This window comes from Camelina sativa, chromosome 11, assembly GCF_030686135.1.
Source record: "Camelina sativa cultivar CO46 ecotype springtype chromosome 11, ASM3068613v1".
In the NCBI taxonomy this organism is placed as follows: Eukaryota; Viridiplantae; Streptophyta; class Magnoliopsida; order Brassicales; family Brassicaceae; genus Camelina; species Camelina sativa.
In genome coordinates this window covers 24,216,239-24,237,501 of record NC_141890.1, presented here as the reverse complement: position 1 = coordinate 24,237,501, position 21,263 = coordinate 24,216,239, and the positions used below count along the sequence as shown (strand labels likewise).

The following is a 21,263-nucleotide window of genomic DNA, read 5'->3' as shown; positions in this document are numbered from 1 at the left end:
TATTTTTGCTATTCTAAAATAGTTACGTGTAGTGTATATACGTGTAATAGTCCAAACTAAAACTAAATTAAAATATGATATTTGGATTTAACACTTTTAAACGTACCGTTATCGCTTCAAAACTGCAAAACGATCATTTTATATCTATTACCGTACAAAAGATTAAAGATGTCTAAACAACATACTTATCTAAATATATTTTAACCTACCATGCACGTAAACCAAATATACTACTTAACACTTTTTTAAATTTCAAAACTATAAAAAACACATCAACTAAAATATTTATGCATTCAAAATATACGTAAAATAATTTCAAACACTCTGTGCTACACAGAGTATCACCTCGCACACTCAAATTTCAAGAGTACTCGAGTAGCACAAATTTATTTTGCAGTCCAAAAAGCCAAACCATATTGGCATATTATGTAGAAAAAAAAACTATTCCATATAATGGACCGGCCCAAAATAGACCCAACAAAGTCCTGAAAAAGCCTTTCAAGTATCCCAAATACTAGTATCTCGGTTTGACCCATCTCGAGAGAGAGAGATAATACCTCAGAAAACCAAACACAAAAACTTTTGCGAAGAATATGGCGACCGAAGATGTTGTGAACGAGCCCCTCCCGGCGGCGGCTGAGGAGTTACCGGCGACTGAGGCGGAGAAACAACCGCACGAGCTCGAAAGGAAGTGGAGTTTCTGGTTCGATAACCAATCAAAGAAAGGCGCCGCCTGGGGAGCTTCTCTTCGCAAAGCCTATACTTTCGACACCGTCGAAGATTTTTGGGGGTTTGTGTTTCTCTCTTCTCCTTATTTTTTGATGTCAACACGACCTCCCTCTTCTATAGATTTTGTATTCGTTTCCGATGTTGCTTTGTTGAATGAGATTTCTTCTGAATCTGGGATTTGTATATATAATACTCTGTGAACGCCGAAGAAGAAGATGAAGATGTGATTTAGTTTACCTCTCGATCTATGTCAATCTATAGAGAGTCTAGATCGATTAAGTAGATAAGAATCTCAGGATTTTGATTTGATTTGGTTGTTTGTGCAGTTTGTACGAGACTATATTCCAGACTAGCAAATTGAAAGCGAATGCTGAGATTCACTTGTTCAAAGCTGGTGTTGAGCCTAAGTGGGAAGATCCAGAGTGTGCTAATGGAGGCAAGTGGACTTGGGTTGTTTCTACTGACAGGAATGTGGCTTTGAACAAAGGCTGGCTTGAAACTGTAATTACATTCTCTCTTGTGTTTTGGACTATTATATGTGGCTGCTTCTTCTTTTTTAACCAACTAAGTTCTCTCTCTCTCGTCAGTTGATGGCTTTAATTGGGGAGCAATTTGATGAGGCGGATGAGATATGTGGTGTGGTTGCTAGCATCCGCCCTGGTGCCAAGCAAGACAAGCTCTCATTATGGACAAGGACGAAATCAAATGAAGCTGTTCTGGTATGATGTTTTGTCTTCTCTTTATATTCATGTTGATGTTGCTGTGCTTGTTCTTGTTGTTTTCTTCTAGTTGTAATCTGGTGGGATCTCTGAATTTAGTTTGGTTATCGTGTTCCATTTTTTTCCTTTTGCTGGTGTATTGTGTACAAAGTGGTCCGCTCATTAAACAAAATTACCTTTGTTGCATTTGTTGATTGCCTACTATGTAGTAAATAGCAACAAGTCCAGCTGTGGAAGGTTTAGAATATGCTAACACGCTGGATGTTCTCAATGATACGTATTGAACTGACTATTGCGAGCTTAACTACATCTGGTTTACCAACTAGTAGCTTCTTGCTTTATTACTACTACTTATAAGTTTTACCAGCTACTGATGATTGAGATACTCCTACTACTTTGGATTACCCCCTAAACGTATTATTTATTTTTTTCATTTATATGGTGTGCGTTATTTTAAGATATATGTAGTAAACATAGCTCTTTTCGCCAAAGGACAATCTTTTTAGAATTTGGCTGTATGTTAAGATTGGTTAATGAAAATATCTGACCTAATTTACTACTTGTTGTTTGTTATTGTAATCCAGATGGGTATTGGGAAAAAGTGGAAGGAGATACTTGATGTCACCGACAAGATAGCTTTCACTAACCATGTAATTACAATTTTCTTTAGTTGCTATCATCTTCTTGTTCATGATTTACCCCTCCTCATGTGGCTTAATAAATCGGTGTCACTGTGCAGGACGATTCGAGAAGAAGCCGGTTCAGTGTCTAAAGAAACCAGTGTGAGACGAGAGGAAGATGCAATATGATGGCTTTTTCTTGCATTGTTTGGTCGGTTTACTCAAAATAGCTGAGACCTTTAGGGACACGCACTTTGAGGTGTAACTCTACAAAGTTTTCTGTTTCATGAAAAAGAATTTCATTTTAATTAACTTCAGTTATATAAATCTCTTTTGAAAGCATCAAATTTGGACAAATAGAGAGATACTACTCTCTTCGTAGCAACATAATTCTAATTTTTTGTATTTTTTTTCTTTATGGGGGGATTCCTAAAATTGCCTTTGTTTTTGTATTTTTTGTTTAATGCGATTGTCATGGTTGGTATTGATGGTGATAATCCATTTTCTGAGATCCCTCTGATATAAAAGGGCTAAAAGGATGAGCACTTCTAATAGCATCATTGTTTCCAGATTCGGATGTGTTGGTACAGTCTTTGTGGGTGTACCTTTTATGTCTTTTGGTTTGTGTTACTCTTCAATTCAATAAATTAAGTTCCTCGGTCAATCGGTATATTCTAGGCTCATAGGTGGTCAACTATGCCTCAAATGGCTTGGAACAAGGGGACAGGTACTATGGTTTGTACTTTGTACCACCAACCTTTTTTATTATGTATGAGAATGATGAATCCTATATACCCGTGTGGGCAGAAGCTCTGGTGCCGGATACCGTGAAAAACAAATTAATAGATTCAGAGATTACTTTTGTCACTAAAGAATTTGGTTTCGTGTAGTCTTCATTTGGACCTCCAATCTGAGTATTGCATTGGTTTGGCTTGTCTTATGTTGGAGTCGTACCATTCTCCTATTATTACATTGGTAAGATGTTCGGTTGACTTGTTGTTCTCTTATGCTGATTATTATTTTGTTCTACTGATTATTCTGCACTACTGTGCAAGTTATTATGTCCTTTTTTGTCAATATATATGATTATTTGTTTGCACAAAAAAAAAAAAATGATTGTTTGTTTTCTTTCAATTAATATTACTTTGTTCTACTCATTATTCTGCTCTGTTGTAACTTGTAAGTTATAATGTACTAGTATTAGCCCCGTGCAATGCACGGAAATTCATTTTGTTTCAATAAAACAAATCAATCTTTTTTTCTCTGAGAGACAAATAAGAAGAAAGTGAAAAAGGAAAAAGGCAGAAGAAATAGATAATCTAATATTTATACTTCACAGTAACTAGAATTTTAATAATCTGGAAAATTACATTTTCCTAGTAATGAGAGCTCCTAAATTACCTCCTATTTCTTTCTCTTATTCTACGTGTCTGTTTTTTTTCTCTTCCTCTTTGCTCCTTGAATCTTCTTCCAGTTTGAATCCTCATAATGTCACATAGTCTTTTTAAAAAATAATTAATTTCTCATTAGCGTGGCTAGTAAACTCGATAACAAAAGTGACACACACACTTATTAGTATACTTAAGAGCAATGTAGTCGATCGATACTACTAACAAAAAAAGGATTTGACTGCATATCAAGTGACAATGTGGTTTTAAATTGCAAACAAAGTACACTTTCTGTTAAATAAACGTAAACTTTGAGATCCATACATATAATGTCATTATCTAAAGAATTATAACCAAGCGATGAAAATTTGATTAGCGCAACGTTCTAACTTCTAACTAAATTTGATCAATAACACCTAAGATAAGTTGAATATTTAGCAGTTTTGAGTAATGGTCTGAAGAAGTTACCTCCATAATATCACTGCAGCAATTGCAGCAATGATAAAGTGGCGTTTAACACTCTCCTTCCTGTAGATCATTTCATGAATTTAGAATCAACTGCCGTTTGACGAATGTTTTAATTTATACTTATCTACTACAAAGATTTTCTAAAATTGTGTGTATTTTGATATGATCCACAGACATATATGGGTGTGCATGTAATGTAAACTAATTAATCAGTGTAACCAAACAAATATCAGATTTTAGTACCTTTTCATCCACGATAATAACTTTAATATGCCGAGAGTTATTCCAGGTTTATCTTTGACATAACTTCGCAACTTCGGATATAAGGGCTCTTCATCTTCCATTCCTTTTTTTTATAGATTCAGTTAGGAACTTACTATAATCCAATAACATCTTCATTTTGTTTCCAGCAAAGAGGATCGCATATATTTTAGGTAAAGTGTAGAGCGAATGGAATTGAGATAAACGTTTATCCATGAATCGAATAAAGTGGTGCAAGAGATGCGAAGGGAGATATATAAAGATGAATTACAGTTCCACTTGAGTTCTTATAATAGAGGAAGTCGGGGAACGGTTTTAAGAATCGTGGTAGTTTTCGATGAGAAAATTTAGAAATTTTTAGAACGAGGATTTTGTGCTTTTAATTACTTTTACGTTTAATTTTTTCAGTTCTTGAATATATGCTTTTATTTTTTTAATTTGTTTTATTTTTAGTGAATTGCCAAATGTCACAATTTAATTGCACAAGTGACTTGTGCTTTATAAGATAAAAGATTGGAATTTTTTCATTCTTTTGATTTACTTAATTGTTTTTTTCATTCTTTTGGGAGATGTATATCAATTTTGTAGTCTCAGCTAAGCAAATATTTAGTCCCATAAGTTTAGATTTCCATCTATGTAAATTTTCAAAATCAGGTGATTGCATGATGAACCATCTAAGTTAAAGAGTATATGATTTTGTATGTATGGTATCTTCAATAACTTATTTTGTTGGTTGTAAAATATAATTGTAGCACTTTATATTATACATTTATTTTTATTTAACTGATGAGAAGCATCAATACAATAAAAATAGAATGTATTTTTCTGTAGAGCTCACACATCAGTCTTTTAGTTGAAAGAGGAGTTGACACATCAGATAAAATGTGTAACCAATAAAATTATAACTATTAATACACGTCATTGTTTTTTTTACAAGGTGGACCCATCGATTTCTTTTTCTTCTTTTCTATGTCAATTTCTTCTTCTATCTGTCGATCGATTCCTTCTTTTCTTCGTTTGTATTGTTCTATGAGAAGCCACAATTGATCTAGAGCATGGGGATTTGAAGATTTCTCAGAGGTTTTTGGAACTCAATGACTCGGGTGGAGGACAATCTAAAGAATGTCGATTGGAGAGGGTTTGATTGAGAAGCTTCAAGAGATGGATGTGGACAAGGACCAGATTCGATTAGACGAAGCTATCGAAGTTTGAATTTTGAATGTTTTCTTGATCTTTGGTATTTGGCTGAATCTGGGATAATTGTGAAATTGGAATTGTGGGTTTTGATTTTACGAAGCTATCTTTGGTGTTTAGCTGATTTTTTGTAGATTGGAGATAGGATCTTGTCGGGTACATTAATCGCCATGTGAAAGTACCATAACATGTTGCTTTAGTTTGGTTTGGAGGCTGTTTGTGAATCTCCTTATCACATACACCTATTCAGATTTGACTTTTCTTTTCCATGGCTCCTTATCATTTTCCACTGAACGATTGAGATGAAAGTAGTTAATCTACTTTCTTTATCTCCTTTGGTTAGGCTATGCCAAGGCGGTGAACTTTTGGGTGAAATACTTCAAAGGTAACTGCTACATCATATATGATTCTAAGAGAATTCTCTGCGGTTTTTTATGTAATGTTTCTGTTGTAAAAAAAACAAAAGAATAGAGAGACCTTTTTGGATTTTGTTCCAGTTCATAAATCTGGCTAATTTTATTATTTGACATTGAGTCAACGTCATTATTGTGCAGTGACCAGTGGAGAAGATGCTCTAATCTAGGCTTATAGGTTCGTAATATCTTCGATCATTGTTTTTCATATGTTACTCTCATGATGTTCTTTAGTTCATTAAAGAATAATAACTTGATGATTTGTTTCTTATATATTGTTGATTGGTTTTCTTACATCTGATGATAATTAGGAAATTATTTATTTTCAGGTCACACGACTTTCAAAAGATGATTTTAATCAGTGATGGAAATGATTTGGCTTTGTCATTGAGGTATAAGATTGAAATCATGCCAGATATTAGTCTTCGTCTCTTGATGATGTTTACATAGCCTATTAGAGCTAATCTCATAATCTTAGTGTACTTTTTTTTTGGTGGAGATAATTTGTGTGTGCTTAGAGTAAGTTTGGTATCAGTTTTGTTCATAATTATTGCTTAACTTGCATAATATTGCATTAGACGACTAGTGTGGATTTAGTTTGTCATTCAGATAATGGAAATTGTATCATATGAAATAAAATATATTCAAAAACTTAATTTATGAAATTAAAACCTCAAGTATCATACGATGATGCAAATAATAATAGGAAAAAGAAAAAAAATTATCAAAAATTTAATTAATTCTGATACTTGATTCTAAACAGCATATATTAATTTATAAAATAAAAAATATAGAAAAAATATAATATAAAAAGAATAATGAAAACCAAACCCGTAGGTGATGATATGATCAAATATATATACACCCTAGATGATTGAAGCAATTAAAAAATGATCCAAATATGATGGTACTAAAAAATTAACATGTACTGATCTTTTCCAACACAGTGGTTTGAAGTTACCCGAAAATAAGATCGATATAAAAACACTTTATAACAATTATGTTATAAAATTTGTAAAAATTACAAAAATTACACCAAAAATTCAAACTACTCGTTGACCCTGATTTCTAGGAAGGATAATGAACTTGCGGATCATTTGGCACGACAAGTTCGTACACAACCACATGATATTACTTTTTTTTTTTTTTTACTCAAATAGAACTTATATTGATTTAGAAAATATCATTACAAAGAGGGGTATGTAACCATTCAGGTACCATTACAGACTCAATATAAGACTCTTGATCTCTACAGCCAAATTTCGCTAAAGTATGAGCTACATGATTGTTTTCACGTTTAACGAATTTGAAACTAATCAAGCTATATTTTGTAGTCCAATACTTGATATCTTGCAATAGATTTGATAGTGAAGCATTCTTTAAAGTACCATTGATCAACTTATATTAATATTCATTATCTCCCTCAAAAATGACAGAATTATATCCATGTTGCCATGTTTGTTCCAGAGCCAATAATAATGCTTTTGCCTCAGCTTCCAATGAATTCTCGGCTTCAGAAAGTTTCTGTGCACCCCAAACCAGTGCATGTCCTTGATAATTTCTTACAATCCATCCACCCGTAACTGTATGGTTGTCAATGTCAAAACCTGCATCAAAGTTACACTTCAACATAGGAAAAATGGGCGGGGTCCAAGTAGTTTGTGTTGTTTGTGTATGTCTGCTTTCATGCCCATGAGAATCAGGATTTTTTGTAATATTTATCCATTCTTTTGTTTCAGCAATTGAGAGTAGTACAGTCTTTGAGCCCCCCCCCCCCTCCCAATAATCATTAAAAACAGAGTTGTTTCTAGCCTTCCAAATATGCGAAAGGAGCCAAAATGGTAGTATCGATGATGCAATTTTTGATGTATCCCATGAACGGTAATATTACTTTTGTAAACAATTTTGTTCCCAATTGCCTCAACTGAGCTAATCTGTTTCATTTGTTGTAACAAAAAAATAATAATAATAATAATAATAATAATTCAAACTACTCTAATATATTCAAATCAGGGTTAGTTAGGCTATTTATATAAACAATTTTACCTGATTTAAATGTAAACATTAAGGCATCCTTGATTTGATTTTGAGATTTTTTTCTATTTATATTTATTGGTGCATTTTTCTATCTTCTCCAATTCCAAAAAAAAAAAAATCATATTTTCAATAATTAAATGTATCTAAGTATCTCGCGGTGTAGCGCGGGTCTAACCTAATATATTCAAAATCAAAATGAACTCTCTCCATCTAGAGTGCCAACTCAGCACTATTTTTCTAATTTTATTCTTAACTTTGTTGTTTAGTCGGTCTTAAATATGGTCAACTAAATTCAATGTTTTCTTTTCTATTTAATTGTGAGATAAACACCATATAAATAACCAAATTACATCCCACATTTAAATCAAATTACTTTTTCATATTTTAAATATATGTAAGTCAAATTTTTTAAATTTGTTACCAAATTCATTCTTAAATTAAATTATATCCCATCAAATCAACATCTCATATATATTTAAAGAAAAAAACTTAATAGAAAATCTATTTAGTAAAAAAGGTATTTAATACATTACTATATTAAAATAAACTAAATCTTATACACTTCAATTTAGGGTACATATGGATTGCTGTTAGAAGGTAATATTCATCAAAGCTTGAATAAATCTCAATAAAGAATTTTTTTCCTTCTACTTTTTGACATTGACTACTGTAAAAATTAATTACATATTAATTTAAAATTATCACAACAATTTCAACCATGGCTCAAAATTATAAATTTAATAAAGAGATAACAGAAAATCTCTCCTCATGTCACCCACTGGTCAAATAAAAAGATGAAGAACACTAAAAAGGAGTAAAAACATAATATTTTACCCTAAAATGAAGATTGCTTCTTTGTATATGTTTTATATATAAGTTTCATATTAATTATTGGTAAAGCCTAACACTTCTCCGGGGTTTCTTGTGAGGTGAGGAATCTCTCCCCTCTAGATGAATCATGTGTTGATTATTGTATAATATGCTTCTCTTTATTGTATCATGTTATTATTGTTATTAGTTTTCAAATTTTTCTTTGAGCATCTCTCACTTGTTTCAAAGTATAATCTATAATAATATTAGGATGATGATATTTCAGTTTTTATTATGTTTTCTTCAAATTCCACTGCAATATTTCATTTGATTGTTCTCTCGTTACTAGTTTTTAACACTTGTTTATAATTCGGATGATTTCGAGTTTGATTACTACAACTTTGATTGCATTCCATTATTGTAATGTTGGAACACCTACAATGATCTTATGTCTTTCCTCTTTTTATGGGTATAATGAAGCATTGACAAATTGTGAACCATGGTCGCATCGAGGCCAACTAAAACTAACCCACAGGAGTATCTCAAGATTGTGAAGAAAAAACTTCAAAACAAACGTGACGTCTACATAAGGTTTCTTGAGGTCATGACAGCTTTCACAGCTAGGAGGTATATATTTTCAGTGTTAATGTATAACGGGTTTTGCTTTTAAAGAAATTTCAAATTTTTTTCACGTAAGATGTTTGTATTGTGGGGGGACTGAACAAAATAATCTGAAAGTATTTTCATGGTAGGATGGATTCGTATATTGTAAGATCAGTGGTGAGAGAACTCTTTAAGGAAGACAAGGAACTGATTTTGGGTTTCAATCCATTTTTGCCTAAGGAACTCAGGATAAAACTGGACGGTGAACAAACTACACCAATAATGTCTGATGAGTATTGGAAAGCTCTTGATTTTGTCAAGAAGGTTAAGGTAGATATACACACTTTTTAGATACATAAATATTAGTTTTATATCGTGAATTTTAGTGTTTTTTTGCTATCAGTTTTATAAGAACCTAAACTAAATATAACTATTTTGTAGTCTAGCTCTACTAGAAATTATGTTTCTCTTTAATGTTTTATGTTCCACTTTCTCTTACATGTCATATATCCGTAGAAACAGTTTCAGGACGATGTTCGTATATACAAATCATTTGTGAATATTATGGACATGTTTATGAAGGAAAAAAAGAGCACTGATGAGATCTGCCATGAGGTATATTTACATATTATATTAAAACTTTTTTTATTGGTCGTGAATTGCATGTTTTGGATTCGACGGAATGCTTATTTTGTAGGTAACTATCCTATTTCGAGATCATCACGACTTGCGTGTGGAGTTTTATCACTTTCTCCCTCAGAATCTCCCTCGAAAGAGAGAATGAAATATGCAATGAATCCATGTTGTACCACCAGTTTGTTGTTGAACTAGTACTTAAACTAGTACCTTATTTAGTTATATTGTTATCGTTTAAACCGTTACTATGAATAATACTTACTCTCTCAGGTTTTTTTAGTTTTTGTTTAGGGTTTTCACACATATTAAAAAAATGTTTAATTTTTATGTTTTATCCCTAATTAATGTGTTGTTTTATTTGATATCATTAATTCGTAATCTAAAAAAATAGAGATTAAATTGGAAAATTTATTTTTAAAAATATATTATAAACATAAAACGGCAACTAGTTTGAAACCAAAATTAACTTCGAAAACGACAATTGATTAAAAACGGAGAGAGTAACTTATTTTTTCAAAAATTGTGCGCAACTTCCACTACCTTTTCATTACTATGTATAATCTTTCTATTTGGTTGAATATTTTGGATATATTAGGTAAAAATGCAAAGGTATGGTCTAAATGTCTAACAAATTGTCGTAGTGAGTTTTCTACTTTTTTTGTTCATCTCGTATGAAAATTTATTTTCAAATTCTATATATATATATATATATATATGCCGCTTTCTTGACTTATATTCTTCTAACATTTTCATTTTTGTTTGAAAGTTGCTTCTTTTTTGTCAATACTCATAACCTTGACAATATATTTTAAAAGTAATAAATACTTTAAAATATTTATTTAGTTTTTAAGTTATTCTTCAAAAAAAAAAAAAATTGTACCAATAGAAAAAGAATAAAGCAATATCAAATTTTGGTAAAACATAGCTTAAAATCTGAATCAAAGGAGCCATCTAGTTGTTGTCATCTTAAAGTATCAATTAGAAATCCTTCCCACTTATACATAATCTTGTAGTTTAGTTTTAAGAGACAGTTTGACTGTGAATTTCCTTAATTATTATTTTTGTTATGACACTTGTTAAATTGTAATTCGCGGTTCTGATTTTAGAGATTTTTTATCTCATCCTATCTATTTAGGATCAATTATTATATACCAAATAAATGTAAAATTATATGGAAATTCATAAATTTTTAAACTCTATAAATAGACACTTGGTTCATTTCATCCAGATACATAAAAAAATATCATTTCTACCGTAATTTTCTTATTATTCTCCAATAAACTCTTGCTTTCTATCTTTGGTTTTTTTTTTTGTGAATGGATTCTAACAATAATCCTACACAAAATTCTACTAATTTTTCTTTTCCGTATCCAAATTCCAACAATAATTCCATGCAAAATTCTACTAATTATTCTTTTCCCTATCCAAATCCTAGCAATTATCAATTTCAAAATTCTTCTTTCAACCAACCTCAAAATATTCCAAATTATGGTTTTTCACCAAATTTTCCTATGTCATCATCTGTTCCAAACTATCACCAATATTATGGATCAATGATGCCATATCATCTCAACCACCTCCTCCAATGGATAATGAAAATGTTCTTAGAGCAATTGAATTTCCCGGATTTTCTACATAAATAAATCTTGGAGGGATAAATGGTCCTGATGAAGCCACTCCAAATACAGAAGATTTTAACTTCTACTCGTCGGAAGAATCCCAAATGGACAACTGAGCAAAATTTGGTTTTATTGAGTGGATGGATTAAATATGGAACAGAGAGCATTGTTGGCAGAAACCAAAAGAGTGAATTCATATTGGGGAAAAAATTGCTGAGTATTGTAATGAGCATCGCTCATTTGATCCTCCGTGTGATGGAGTTTCGTGCATAAATCATTTCAACTATGTGAACGAAAAATTGGGCAAATGAATTGGTGCTTACGACAATGCTAAGCATATGCAACAAAGTGGACGGTCAGAGAATGATGTATTAACCAAAGCACATGAACTGTATTCAAGTGGTAAGAATGGGCATTTCAATTTAATGTCATAATGGCTCGCTGTCCGTGATCAACCACGTTATGGTATTCAGGTAGGAGGAAATACTGGGTCTGGAAGCAGTGGATCTAAGAGAGCCCACGAAAGTGATGCAAGTTACCTGTAATTCTGTAGGATCTAGTGTTTGTCCAATGGGGATGGATGAAGCTAAAAAAGAACTAAAAAAAAAAGGTAAGGGTGCAGCCTTAGATGTCGTTAATGAAGAGTGTAATGAATACAAGTAACTGAAGGAGTAGGAGTTAGAACAATTGGAAAAAATAGCTAAGAGACAATAGGAGGCAAACCAACTGAAAAAGATGAAAATGTTTATGAAGCTAAGTGAAAAAGAACATCTCGATGACCAGAGCAAAGAGCTGTTGGAGAAGTTAGGCCAAGAGCTATTTGGAAATTAGTGGTTGTCAAGTGTATGATTACACTTACTTACTTTTTATTGTAATGTGCAATAATGGTTGATTGTCATTTCATGCAATAATGTATTTTTTTGTCATTTCATGCAATGTTTTCTTTGTTAGTATTCCATAGTCTCCATTATTGACGAAAATGTAATCTTATCTCTTGGATTTCAACCACATGATCTTTTTTTTTTCAACCACTCGATTTTTTATAAATTGAAACACATTCTTCCATTGATGAAACAATATTATAAAGATCATCTCACTAAACAAAAATTCAATGGATCCATCAGAATTTTCTTTTGATATGGAAGTTTACAAAAGACAATTTCAAATTGAAGAGAGGTATATCATCAACTGGATTAGAGAGCGTCGCAAAAATATTAAAGATGATTATCCACCTCGCAACAAAAGAAAGTACATCAAGAGATATCATGTAGCAGCAAACCAAATATTGATTGACGACTACTTTGCTAATCAACCTACATATGATGATGCAATGTTCCGTCGGTGATTCCGTATGCGAAAACATGTTTTTCTTCGGATCGTTGGAGACCTATCTCTAAGTGACAACTACTTCACCCAAACGAGTTGACGCAACCAGTAAAGAAGGTATATCTCCACTAACAAAATGTACATCGGCCATGCGAATGTTAGCCTATTGTATGGCAGCATACGCAGTTGATGAGTACATCAAAGTTCTACAACATTAGAGTGCTTGCGTAGATTCTGTAAAAGAATCATTAAACTGTATGAGGAAATATATCTCATAGCTCCAACTCAAGACGATCTACAAAGAATTTTGCATGTTAGCGAGCTGCAGGGGTTTTCGGGGATGATTGGGAGTATTGATTGTATGTACTGAGAATGGAAAAATTGTCCTACATCATGGGACGGCCAATTTACTTGGAGAGGTAAGAGAACCACCACTCTTATTCTTGAAGTTGTTGCATCCCATGATCTCTGGATCTGACATGTTTTTTTTGGTGTCCGGGCACATTGAACGATATAAATGTTCTAGATCGTTCACCATTGTTCGATGATGTTGAACAAGGAAACACGCCAAAAGTGAACTTTTTGTGAACCAAAATCCGTATAGTATGGCATACTATCTAGCCGATGGTATCTATTATTTTTATCCAACTTTCATTAAATCAATTCATCTTCCTCAAAGTGAACTAGACAAATTATTTGCACAACATCAAGAAGAATGTCGGAAGGACATCGAGCATGCATTTGGAGTCGTACAAGCTCGATTTAAAATCATTAGCGAACCATGGTGTTAAAGAGACAATTTAACTGTAAATTATTATTATTTGTGTGAAGTAACGGACTCTACCATGGTGATGCTTTTCCTTCTACATGTGTTCCATGATTTGAATCGAAGTACGATAAAGTCTAGCTTGTCATTAAAAGGTGGATAATAGTATATGTTGATGCTTTATTGTATTAAATTTTTTATTTTTGAATAAATTAGCAAAAAGACTATAAATTATTAACAAAATGATCTTTATATCATATCGAAGTGGTCTAGTCTAGTCGAAATCATTAGCGTTAGCCCTGGGAGAAAAAACCGAACCGAACCGAAATTTTAGTGGTTCGGTTCGATTTCGGTTTTGGAGGCTGAACCGATCGGCGACATATATAAACTGTATTCGGTTTTCGGTTAATTCGGTTTGGTTGCCCTTAACCGAACGGTTAACCGAAAAAAAAAAAAACCTAATATAATAATATTAACGTATGTGTACGAGTGTATCCATTGGCGACTCTTTGATTTCTTATCCTCCATCGCCAACTCTCTCTCGCTCTATCATGCTGAAGTTAGAGGATTTGTAAAGATTTCTTGAGAGTTTTATATGTGTCTCCTTCTCGTCTCCAATCTTCTTTGTCTCCGTTCTTCTCCTCCTTATTATTCTTCTTCTCTTCGCCTACGATCTCCTTCCTCTCCCATCTTCTTCCTCACCGATCTTATTCTTCTTAGATCTTCTCTTCCTTGTTCCTCTTCTTCTTCGATCTCCTTCTTGTCTGATATCTCTCCTCTCCGATCTCCTTCATCTTCTTCAGTCGCCGTCTAAGAACCTGTCATTGATCTAGCCTAGATCATCTAGGGGTTCGGGTAGGGCAAACATGTGAGAATAACAATGATTTGGGCTGGGCCCGTTTTTGTTACTTTAATTTCTATAACGGGACTTTTTTATTTATTTTAGTTTGGCCCAGTTAAGTTTTGTTTTCCCAAGTCAAATAATTAATTCGGTTCTTTCGGTTTTTTGGCCAAAAACCGAATTATTTGAGAACCGAACCGAACCGAACCTAATTTCAGTCTAATTCGGTAGATTTTTCAAAACTAGGAAAATCCGAAAAACCAAAATAACGGAACCAAAATAACCGAACAAACCAAACTCCCAGGGCTAATTAGCGTGGTCGAAATCACTAGTGTAGTCTAGTCTAGTCGAAGTGATCCTTATCTCATATCTCATATCCGAAATGATCCTTATCTCATAACAAAATGATAATAGTATATGTCTAGTCGAGCGGATTAATCATAACAACAAAAGCCTCATTCGTAATTTCGTATATATTGCCAAAGGAGTGTGGCACGCAGCCCTAAGCTCTCCATCATCTCCGACGTCAGATTCCCCCCCCCCCCCATACTCCATGATCGTTCCCAATTGATCAAATCATGTATATATCCAGAGCTGCTGCTTCTTCTTCTCGCTCTGCTCTCTTCTCCTTTCGATCTTACTTCCCTTCTTCATCTTCCTTGAGATCTCCCCCTGTGTCTTCTCATCTTCTTCTTCGCCGCTCTTTTCTAACCTCTTTGCCTCGTTTGAGTCACTGTCTCCACTCGAAGCCCTTTCAAATTCGACTCGGTTCTCAGATCAGAGCCGTTTCTCCTGTTTTAGACCGTCTCCAGAGAACCTTCTCTTCCATGGGTAATTTCGAATTTTGTCTCTTTTGAGGATTTTGCAAATGGAGAACAAGAACTGATGTTTCTTTTTGTTTTCTGTGTGTGTTTGTTTCAGCTTCAGAGCATCCGTTCAAAGGGATCTTCACCACTCTTCCTAAGCCTGGTGGTGGCGAATTCGGAAAGTTCTACAGCTTGCCTGCTCTCAATGATCCACGTATTGGTATGTCTCAAGAAACGACCCAATTCCTATAGCTTCCCAATTTTGTCAGTTAGTTTAGAATGAAGCAACAGATTATTTTTTGTTTCCATTTGGCTTTAAGTCAAGTCTAAAAGTAGTTAGAGTAGACCAGTTCAACGAAAAGCCTCTTTTTTTGTTGATCTTTTATATGGTTTTGATGCAGATAAGCTTCCTTACTCCATCAGGATTCTTCTTGAATCTGCGATTCGTAACTGTGACAACTTCCAAGTCACTAAGGAAGATGTTGAGAAGATCATTGACTGGGAGAACACTGCTCCTAAACAAGTCGAGATTCCTTTCAAACCCGCCCGTGTTCTTCTGCAGGTAAACTAAGGAGTTAGTCTAGAAGATATGCCATTAATGTGTAGTTTTCTATTTCTCAACCTTTTTTTTTTGAAACTTATGTTTTGGGCAGGACTTCACCGGAGTCCCAGCTGTTGTTGACCTTGCTTGTATGCGTGATGCTATGAATAAACTGGGAAGTGATTCCAACAAGATCAATCCGTTGGTACATCTCTTGTCCAACCAGCTGATTTCTTCTGTTTTTATCTTAGGTGTTTTATTTACACCATCATGCCTTCCAGGTTCCAGTGGATCTTGTGATTGACCACTCAGTTCAAGTTGATGTTGCTAGATCTGAGAATGCAGTTCAAGCCAACATGGAGCTTGAATTCCAGAGGAACAAGGAGAGATTCGCTTTCCTTAAGTGGGGTTCTACTGCTTTTCAAAACATGCTTGTTGTGCCCCCTGGTTCTGGTATTGTGCATCAGGTAATTTCCCTTGCAGCTTGCTACGCTAATCTCTTGGTTCATCTTAAAATTTGTCTTGCTTTTTATAGCTTTCATCTGGTATCAATTAAGTCTGGATATTTAAATTCAGGTTAACTTGGAATATCTGGGAAGAGTTGTGTTCAATACCCAAGGTCTTCTCTACCCAGACAGTGTGGTTGGAACAGACTCGCATACAACTATGATTGATGGGTTGGGAGTTGCTGGATGGGGAGTTGGAGGCATCGAAGCTGAGGCGACAATGCTTGGCCAGGTAAAGTATTTATTTCTTATTTTTGAGTTTTGACTATACCCCATTTTTTTCTTTTTGGTCAAACACTATTCCCCATCTACTGTTGGTGAATTTGAAGGCTACTTTCATGGATTTGTGTCAGATGCTAAGATCACCTTGTGTCATTAGTTCTCTGCTTCAGTATATTAATTTGTTAGTTCATCCAAGCTTTCTGTTACTAATGAGTGTTCTGTTTTTAACAGCCCATGAGTATGGTATTGCCTGGTGTTGTCGGATTCAATCTTTCCGGAAAATTACGAAATGGTGTTACTGCTACTGATTTAGTTTTAACTGTGACCCAAATACTGAGGAAACATGGTGTTGTTGGCAAGTTTGTAGAGTTTTATGGTAAAGTCTTTTTCTTGAACACGTTTCCCGTAAGTTTTGTATACTTGTGTTCGTTGGCCACAGTATGTTAAGTATTTTTATTTTTTGGCATTTTAGGTGATGGTATGAGTGAACTGTCCCTGGCTGACAGGGCCACAATTGCCAATATGTCTCCTGAGTATGGTGCAACCATGGGGTTCTTTCCTGTGGATCATGTTACTCTACAATATCTCAAATTGACAGGAAGAAGTGATGAGACGGTGAATGTTTGGCCTCAATTTTTCTGTTGCATATTTTCAGGAGTCTGAACTGACATAGTTCCTTGGGTGCAGGTTGCCATGATTGAAGCATACCTTCGGGCAAATAACATGTTTGTTGACTATAGTGAGGTGAGACTTTGTCCTTCGTGTATCTTGGAATTTTCTTATCAATTTTGCTTCTGGTTGTTAATCGATTTTTTTTGTCTTTTAAATAAATTCAGCCTCAGCAAGAGCGCGTCTACTCGTCTTATCTGGAATTAAATCTTGATAGTGTTGAACCTTGCATTTCCGGACCTAAGAGGTGTGAGATCTGTTGGTTTTAACCACTAAGTATTCTATTTAATTGATTGACCACTATGATGATATTCTTTTCTTTTCACAGGCCGCATGATCGTGTTCCTCTAAAAGAAATGAAAGCTGACTGGCACTATTGTTTAGACAGTAAAGTTGGATTCAAGGTAAGCAATCATATTTGGTATATGGATGTCTAGTTATTTTTTGCACCTATTTGATATAAACTTGCTGTGGACGCACTTGGTGGGTACTACTTTCTTGATTCGATGTGTACATTCTGGGCAGGGTTTCGCTATACCTAAGGAGGCGCAGGAGAAGGTAGCAAAGTTTTCTTTCAATGGACAACCTGCAGAGCTTAAACATGGCAGTGTGGTTATTGCTGCAATCACAAGTTGCACTAATACATCAAACCCCAGTGTCATGCTTGGTGCTGCTCTTGTTGCAAAAAAGGCCTGTGAACTTGGCCTTCAGGTTAGTTTCCACCAGATTTAACTAAACTTATGTAATGTTTTGAATATCTCTGATTCTTGAGTTAATCATTCCACCCTTAGGTTAAGCCTTGGACAAAAACAAGTCTTGCACCAGGTTCAGGAGTTGTTACAAAATACTTACTAAAGAGGTACTGCCCTGTATGTTGCACATTTCACGTAGTTAATGCTTTGTAATTTCGAGCTTTGGTGGACACATTTAACATTCGCACTCTCGTACTCTTGCTGCAGCGGCCTGCAAAAATTTCTGAACCAGCAAGGTTTCAATATTGTCGGTTATGGCTGCACTACATGCATTGGGAACTCTGGAGAAATTGATGAATCAGTGGGAGCTGCCATTACAGAAAATGGTATTACTGAGATTGAAAAAATGGAATTGGTTAGCTTTTGTAGACAATAGTGGCATGCAATATTATTTTAATATTTTCTTTGCGTATTGTCAGACATTGTGGCAGCGGCTGTACTCTCTGGGAACAGGAACTTTGAGGGCCGTGTTCATCCATTAACAAGAGCTAACTACCTTGCGTCTCCACCTTTGGTGGTTGCCTATGCTCTGGCTGGAACGGTACACAGTTTTGGGGAATTTTTAAGAGTTCAATATGTTTCCTTTTTGATTGTACTTAACTAATATATTTTATATGTATGTGTTTTCTTTCCCAGGTTAATATTGACTTTGAGACAGAGCCCATTGGCAAGGACAAGAACGGTAAGGATGTCTTCCTCAGGGATATCTGGCCCACCACAGAGGAAATTGCTCAGGTACTTACAACTTAGAATCATTGAATGTATTTCTCTCCAGGTACACACATTAATGAAACTTTCTATGGGCATATGTTACAGGTTGTTCAGTCCAGTGTGTTACCGGACATGTTCCGAGCTACTTACGAGTCCATCACCAAGGGAAACCCGATGTGGAATCAGCTGTCTGTTCCTGAAAATACTCTATACTCATGGGATCCCAAGTCAACTTATGTACACGAGCCTCCATACTTCAAGGACATGACCATGGATCCTCCAGGGCCTAGCAGTGTGAAGGATGCATACTGTTTACTGAACTTAGGCGATAGTATCACCACAGACCACATATCTCCAGCTGGAAGTATCCACAAGGATAGCCCCGCTGCAAAGTTTCTCCTCGAACGGGGGGTTGACCGCAAAGATTTCAACTCATATGGAAGTCGACGTGGCAACGACGAAATTATGGCTAGGGGAACATTTGCTAATATTAGACTTGTTAACAAGCTGTTGAATGGGGAAGTTGGCCCCAAGACGGTTCACATTCCTACTGGAGAGAAGCTCTCTGTCTTCGATGCAGCCATGGTTAGTGTTTTGGTAGCTTAATTTTCGCAACGAAGTTCGGTGGGTGTATTATTGATTGTGTAATGAAGTAATGATAATGTCTGCGTTCCCAGAAATATAAAGCAGCTGGTGAGGCCACCATTATTCTGGCTGGAGCCGAGTATGGTAGTGGTAGCTCCCGTGATTGGGCTGCCAAGGGACCCATGTTACAGGTTCGAACCTCCCTCTATCTCTCTGCAGTTAGTGTCTATATTGTCTGCTTTTTTGTTTTTTCTCTGAAACAAAATTGTTGTCTTTTGCAGGGCGTTAAAGCAGTGATCTCAAAGAGTTTTGAAAGGATTCACCGGAGTAACTTGGTGGGAATGGGAATCATCCCACTGTGTTTCAAGTCTGGTGAGGATGCAGACAGCCTTGGATTGACAGGTAAGGAGCGTTACACCATCCATCTCCCAACCGATATCTCGGAGATAAGACCAGGGCAAGATGTTACTGTCACTACAGACACTGGAAAATCTTTCACCTGCACAGTCCGCTTTGACACTGAGGTATAATATTTGTACACTCCATTTTGCAAAATATTTTTCGTGAAGAAATTGTAAAAACTAATGGTAACTGTGCTGTGCATAGGTGGAACTGGCGTACTTCAACCACGGAGGCATACTTCCATATGTGATCAGAAACTTGAGCAAGCAATGATGAAGCCTAGAGAAAACTTGTGAGTTGAGTCCAGTTATCGAGAAACACTGAGGAAATTCACTCGTAAATTTTGTTTTGACTGAGATGGAGCTCTCGTGAATTTTTCCAATGGCAAATTTTAGAATAATGTCAGAAATAAATTCATAATAAATCTATTTACGTTCTTCAAATAATGTCTTATTTTCATTTGCACTAAACGATCAGATTTAACCACTGAAACTATATTATAAACAAAGCTCTTAAAATTTTATTGAAGCTTGTTCTCACTGCAAACTTGGACCTTTTAAATGTGTCTTTGATGTAACAATATATTGTAATTTTTGTCCAACTGTGATCATGAAGATAATAAACCTCTCTTTGACAGATATGTGTGTTTTTCTGTTTTTTTTTTTAAACCAGTTTTGTGCTTTTCATAAATGACCTATTTCGTTAGCACCGTTTTATCTTTTATGGCTAATGTATGATTTTTCCCGCATTCAAATTGATGTTTAATTAATCGATCACCTTGACGCCTGACGGTATGAAAAAAGCCCAAAGCCCCATTTGCCGTTACAAAGAAGAAAAAAGCCCATATTTCCTCATTAATGATGTGCGTACTATTTCTCTCTCACAACTATTATATCTTGCCAGTTCCCCATGGATTTTCGATATCTTACCAGTTCTCTTTCGGACTTATATTCTCCACTTATTTTCTCCCGAATCCATACTTCTACGCCTATTTCCCCATCGAACTTGATTTACTCATATCGTTTCCCCATTGTGTTGGTTAAAATGGTTTACTGTTTTGTTTAACCAACTTCTGAACCTTAATAACCAAATGATACCATATTAAACCACATTAAACCGGATTACAACCCAATTACAACCCGATTAGATAACTAAACCTAAGGAAACCTAGAAATCATAAAATCCCAAATCGATCTTTCCCTTTTGCTCTCTCGACGAACCCTAAATTCCCGAAATCGTTTCTTCTCGGCGGTTGCAATGGCGATGGTGTTAGTTCCCATTCCTAATCCGCCTCCTGGAGTAGATTTCGACGCAGAAGCTAAGGATCATGATGAGTTTCATATCGACAAGATGGCGACAGATTTTACCGAAACCGAGGAATCGATTCGTCATAACGTGTACCCAGAAAGTGACGATGAGGATGAGGAACGTGTTCGTAGTGGTGCTGCGAGAAGGGGAACTCCCATCGTTCGTGGTGATGGTTCAATGTACAAAGGTCAAAGCTTCTACAATGGAATCACTTTTAAGGAGTGTGTTCTCGACTACGCACTTGTATCTGGTTGTAACCTGAAGCAATAAAGGTACGATAGAGCTAGAATCGGTTTTAAGTGTGTTGGTGCTAAGGGGAAATGTATGTGGA

At 35.0% G+C, this 21,263-nt stretch overlaps 3 protein-coding genes and 1 pseudogene across 6 annotated transcripts; all 4 read left to right on the top strand.

The window, feature by feature from the left end:
* Positions 1-453: 453 nt before the first annotated feature.
* LOC104723999 (eukaryotic translation initiation factor) lies at positions 454-2,554 on the top strand. Its single transcript, XM_010442444.3, has 5 exons — positions 454-790; positions 1,056-1,230; positions 1,317-1,448; positions 2,033-2,098; positions 2,188-2,554. Exons 1-5 carry the CDS (start codon positions 594-596, stop codon positions 2,218-2,220), a joined length of 603 nt encoding a protein of 200 aa, XP_010440746.1. The 5' UTR covers positions 454-593; the 3' UTR covers positions 2,221-2,554.
* Positions 2,555-8,591: 6,037 nt separating this feature from the next.
* On the top strand, positions 8,592-10,216 carry LOC104723997 (paired amphipathic helix protein Sin3-like 4). Of its 4 annotated transcripts, none has more exons than XM_087476480.1 (5): positions 8,592-8,758; positions 9,120-9,266; positions 9,392-9,572; positions 9,759-9,857; positions 9,940-10,216. In XM_087476480.1, the coding sequence occupies exons 2-5, from the start codon at positions 9,139-9,141 to the stop codon at positions 10,024-10,026; spliced, it is 495 nt and encodes a 164-aa protein (XP_087332606.1). In that variant the 5' UTR covers positions 8,592-8,758; positions 9,120-9,138; the 3' UTR covers positions 10,027-10,216. The 4 variants fall into 4 exon arrangements, with proteins under 4 accessions (XP_087332606.1, XP_087332609.1, XP_087332607.1 ...); XM_087476483.1 differs by having other exon boundaries at positions 8,598-8,758; positions 9,491-9,572; XM_087476481.1 differs by having other exon boundaries at positions 8,599-8,758; positions 9,765-9,857.
* A 1,320-nt stretch (positions 10,217-11,536) lies between these two features.
* On the top strand, positions 11,537-12,211 carry LOC147934314 (glutathione S-transferase T3-like; annotated as a pseudogene).
* A 1,790-nt stretch (positions 12,212-14,001) lies between these two features.
* Positions 14,002-20,067, top strand: LOC104723996 (aconitate hydratase 3, mitochondrial). The gene is made up of 20 exons (XM_010442438.3): positions 14,002-15,261; positions 15,352-15,456; positions 15,638-15,798; positions 15,890-15,982; positions 16,059-16,244; positions 16,354-16,515; positions 16,737-16,881; positions 16,978-17,120; positions 17,193-17,249; positions 17,342-17,421; positions 17,503-17,578; positions 17,700-17,885; positions 17,966-18,033; positions 18,134-18,252; positions 18,346-18,467; positions 18,563-18,661; positions 18,743-19,222; positions 19,315-19,413; positions 19,504-19,746; positions 19,829-20,067. Exons 1-20 carry the CDS (start codon positions 15,009-15,011, stop codon positions 19,895-19,897), a joined length of 2,946 nt encoding a protein of 981 aa, XP_010440740.1. The 5' UTR covers positions 14,002-15,008; the 3' UTR covers positions 19,898-20,067.
* The last annotated feature ends 1,196 nt before the right edge of the window (positions 20,068-21,263 follow it).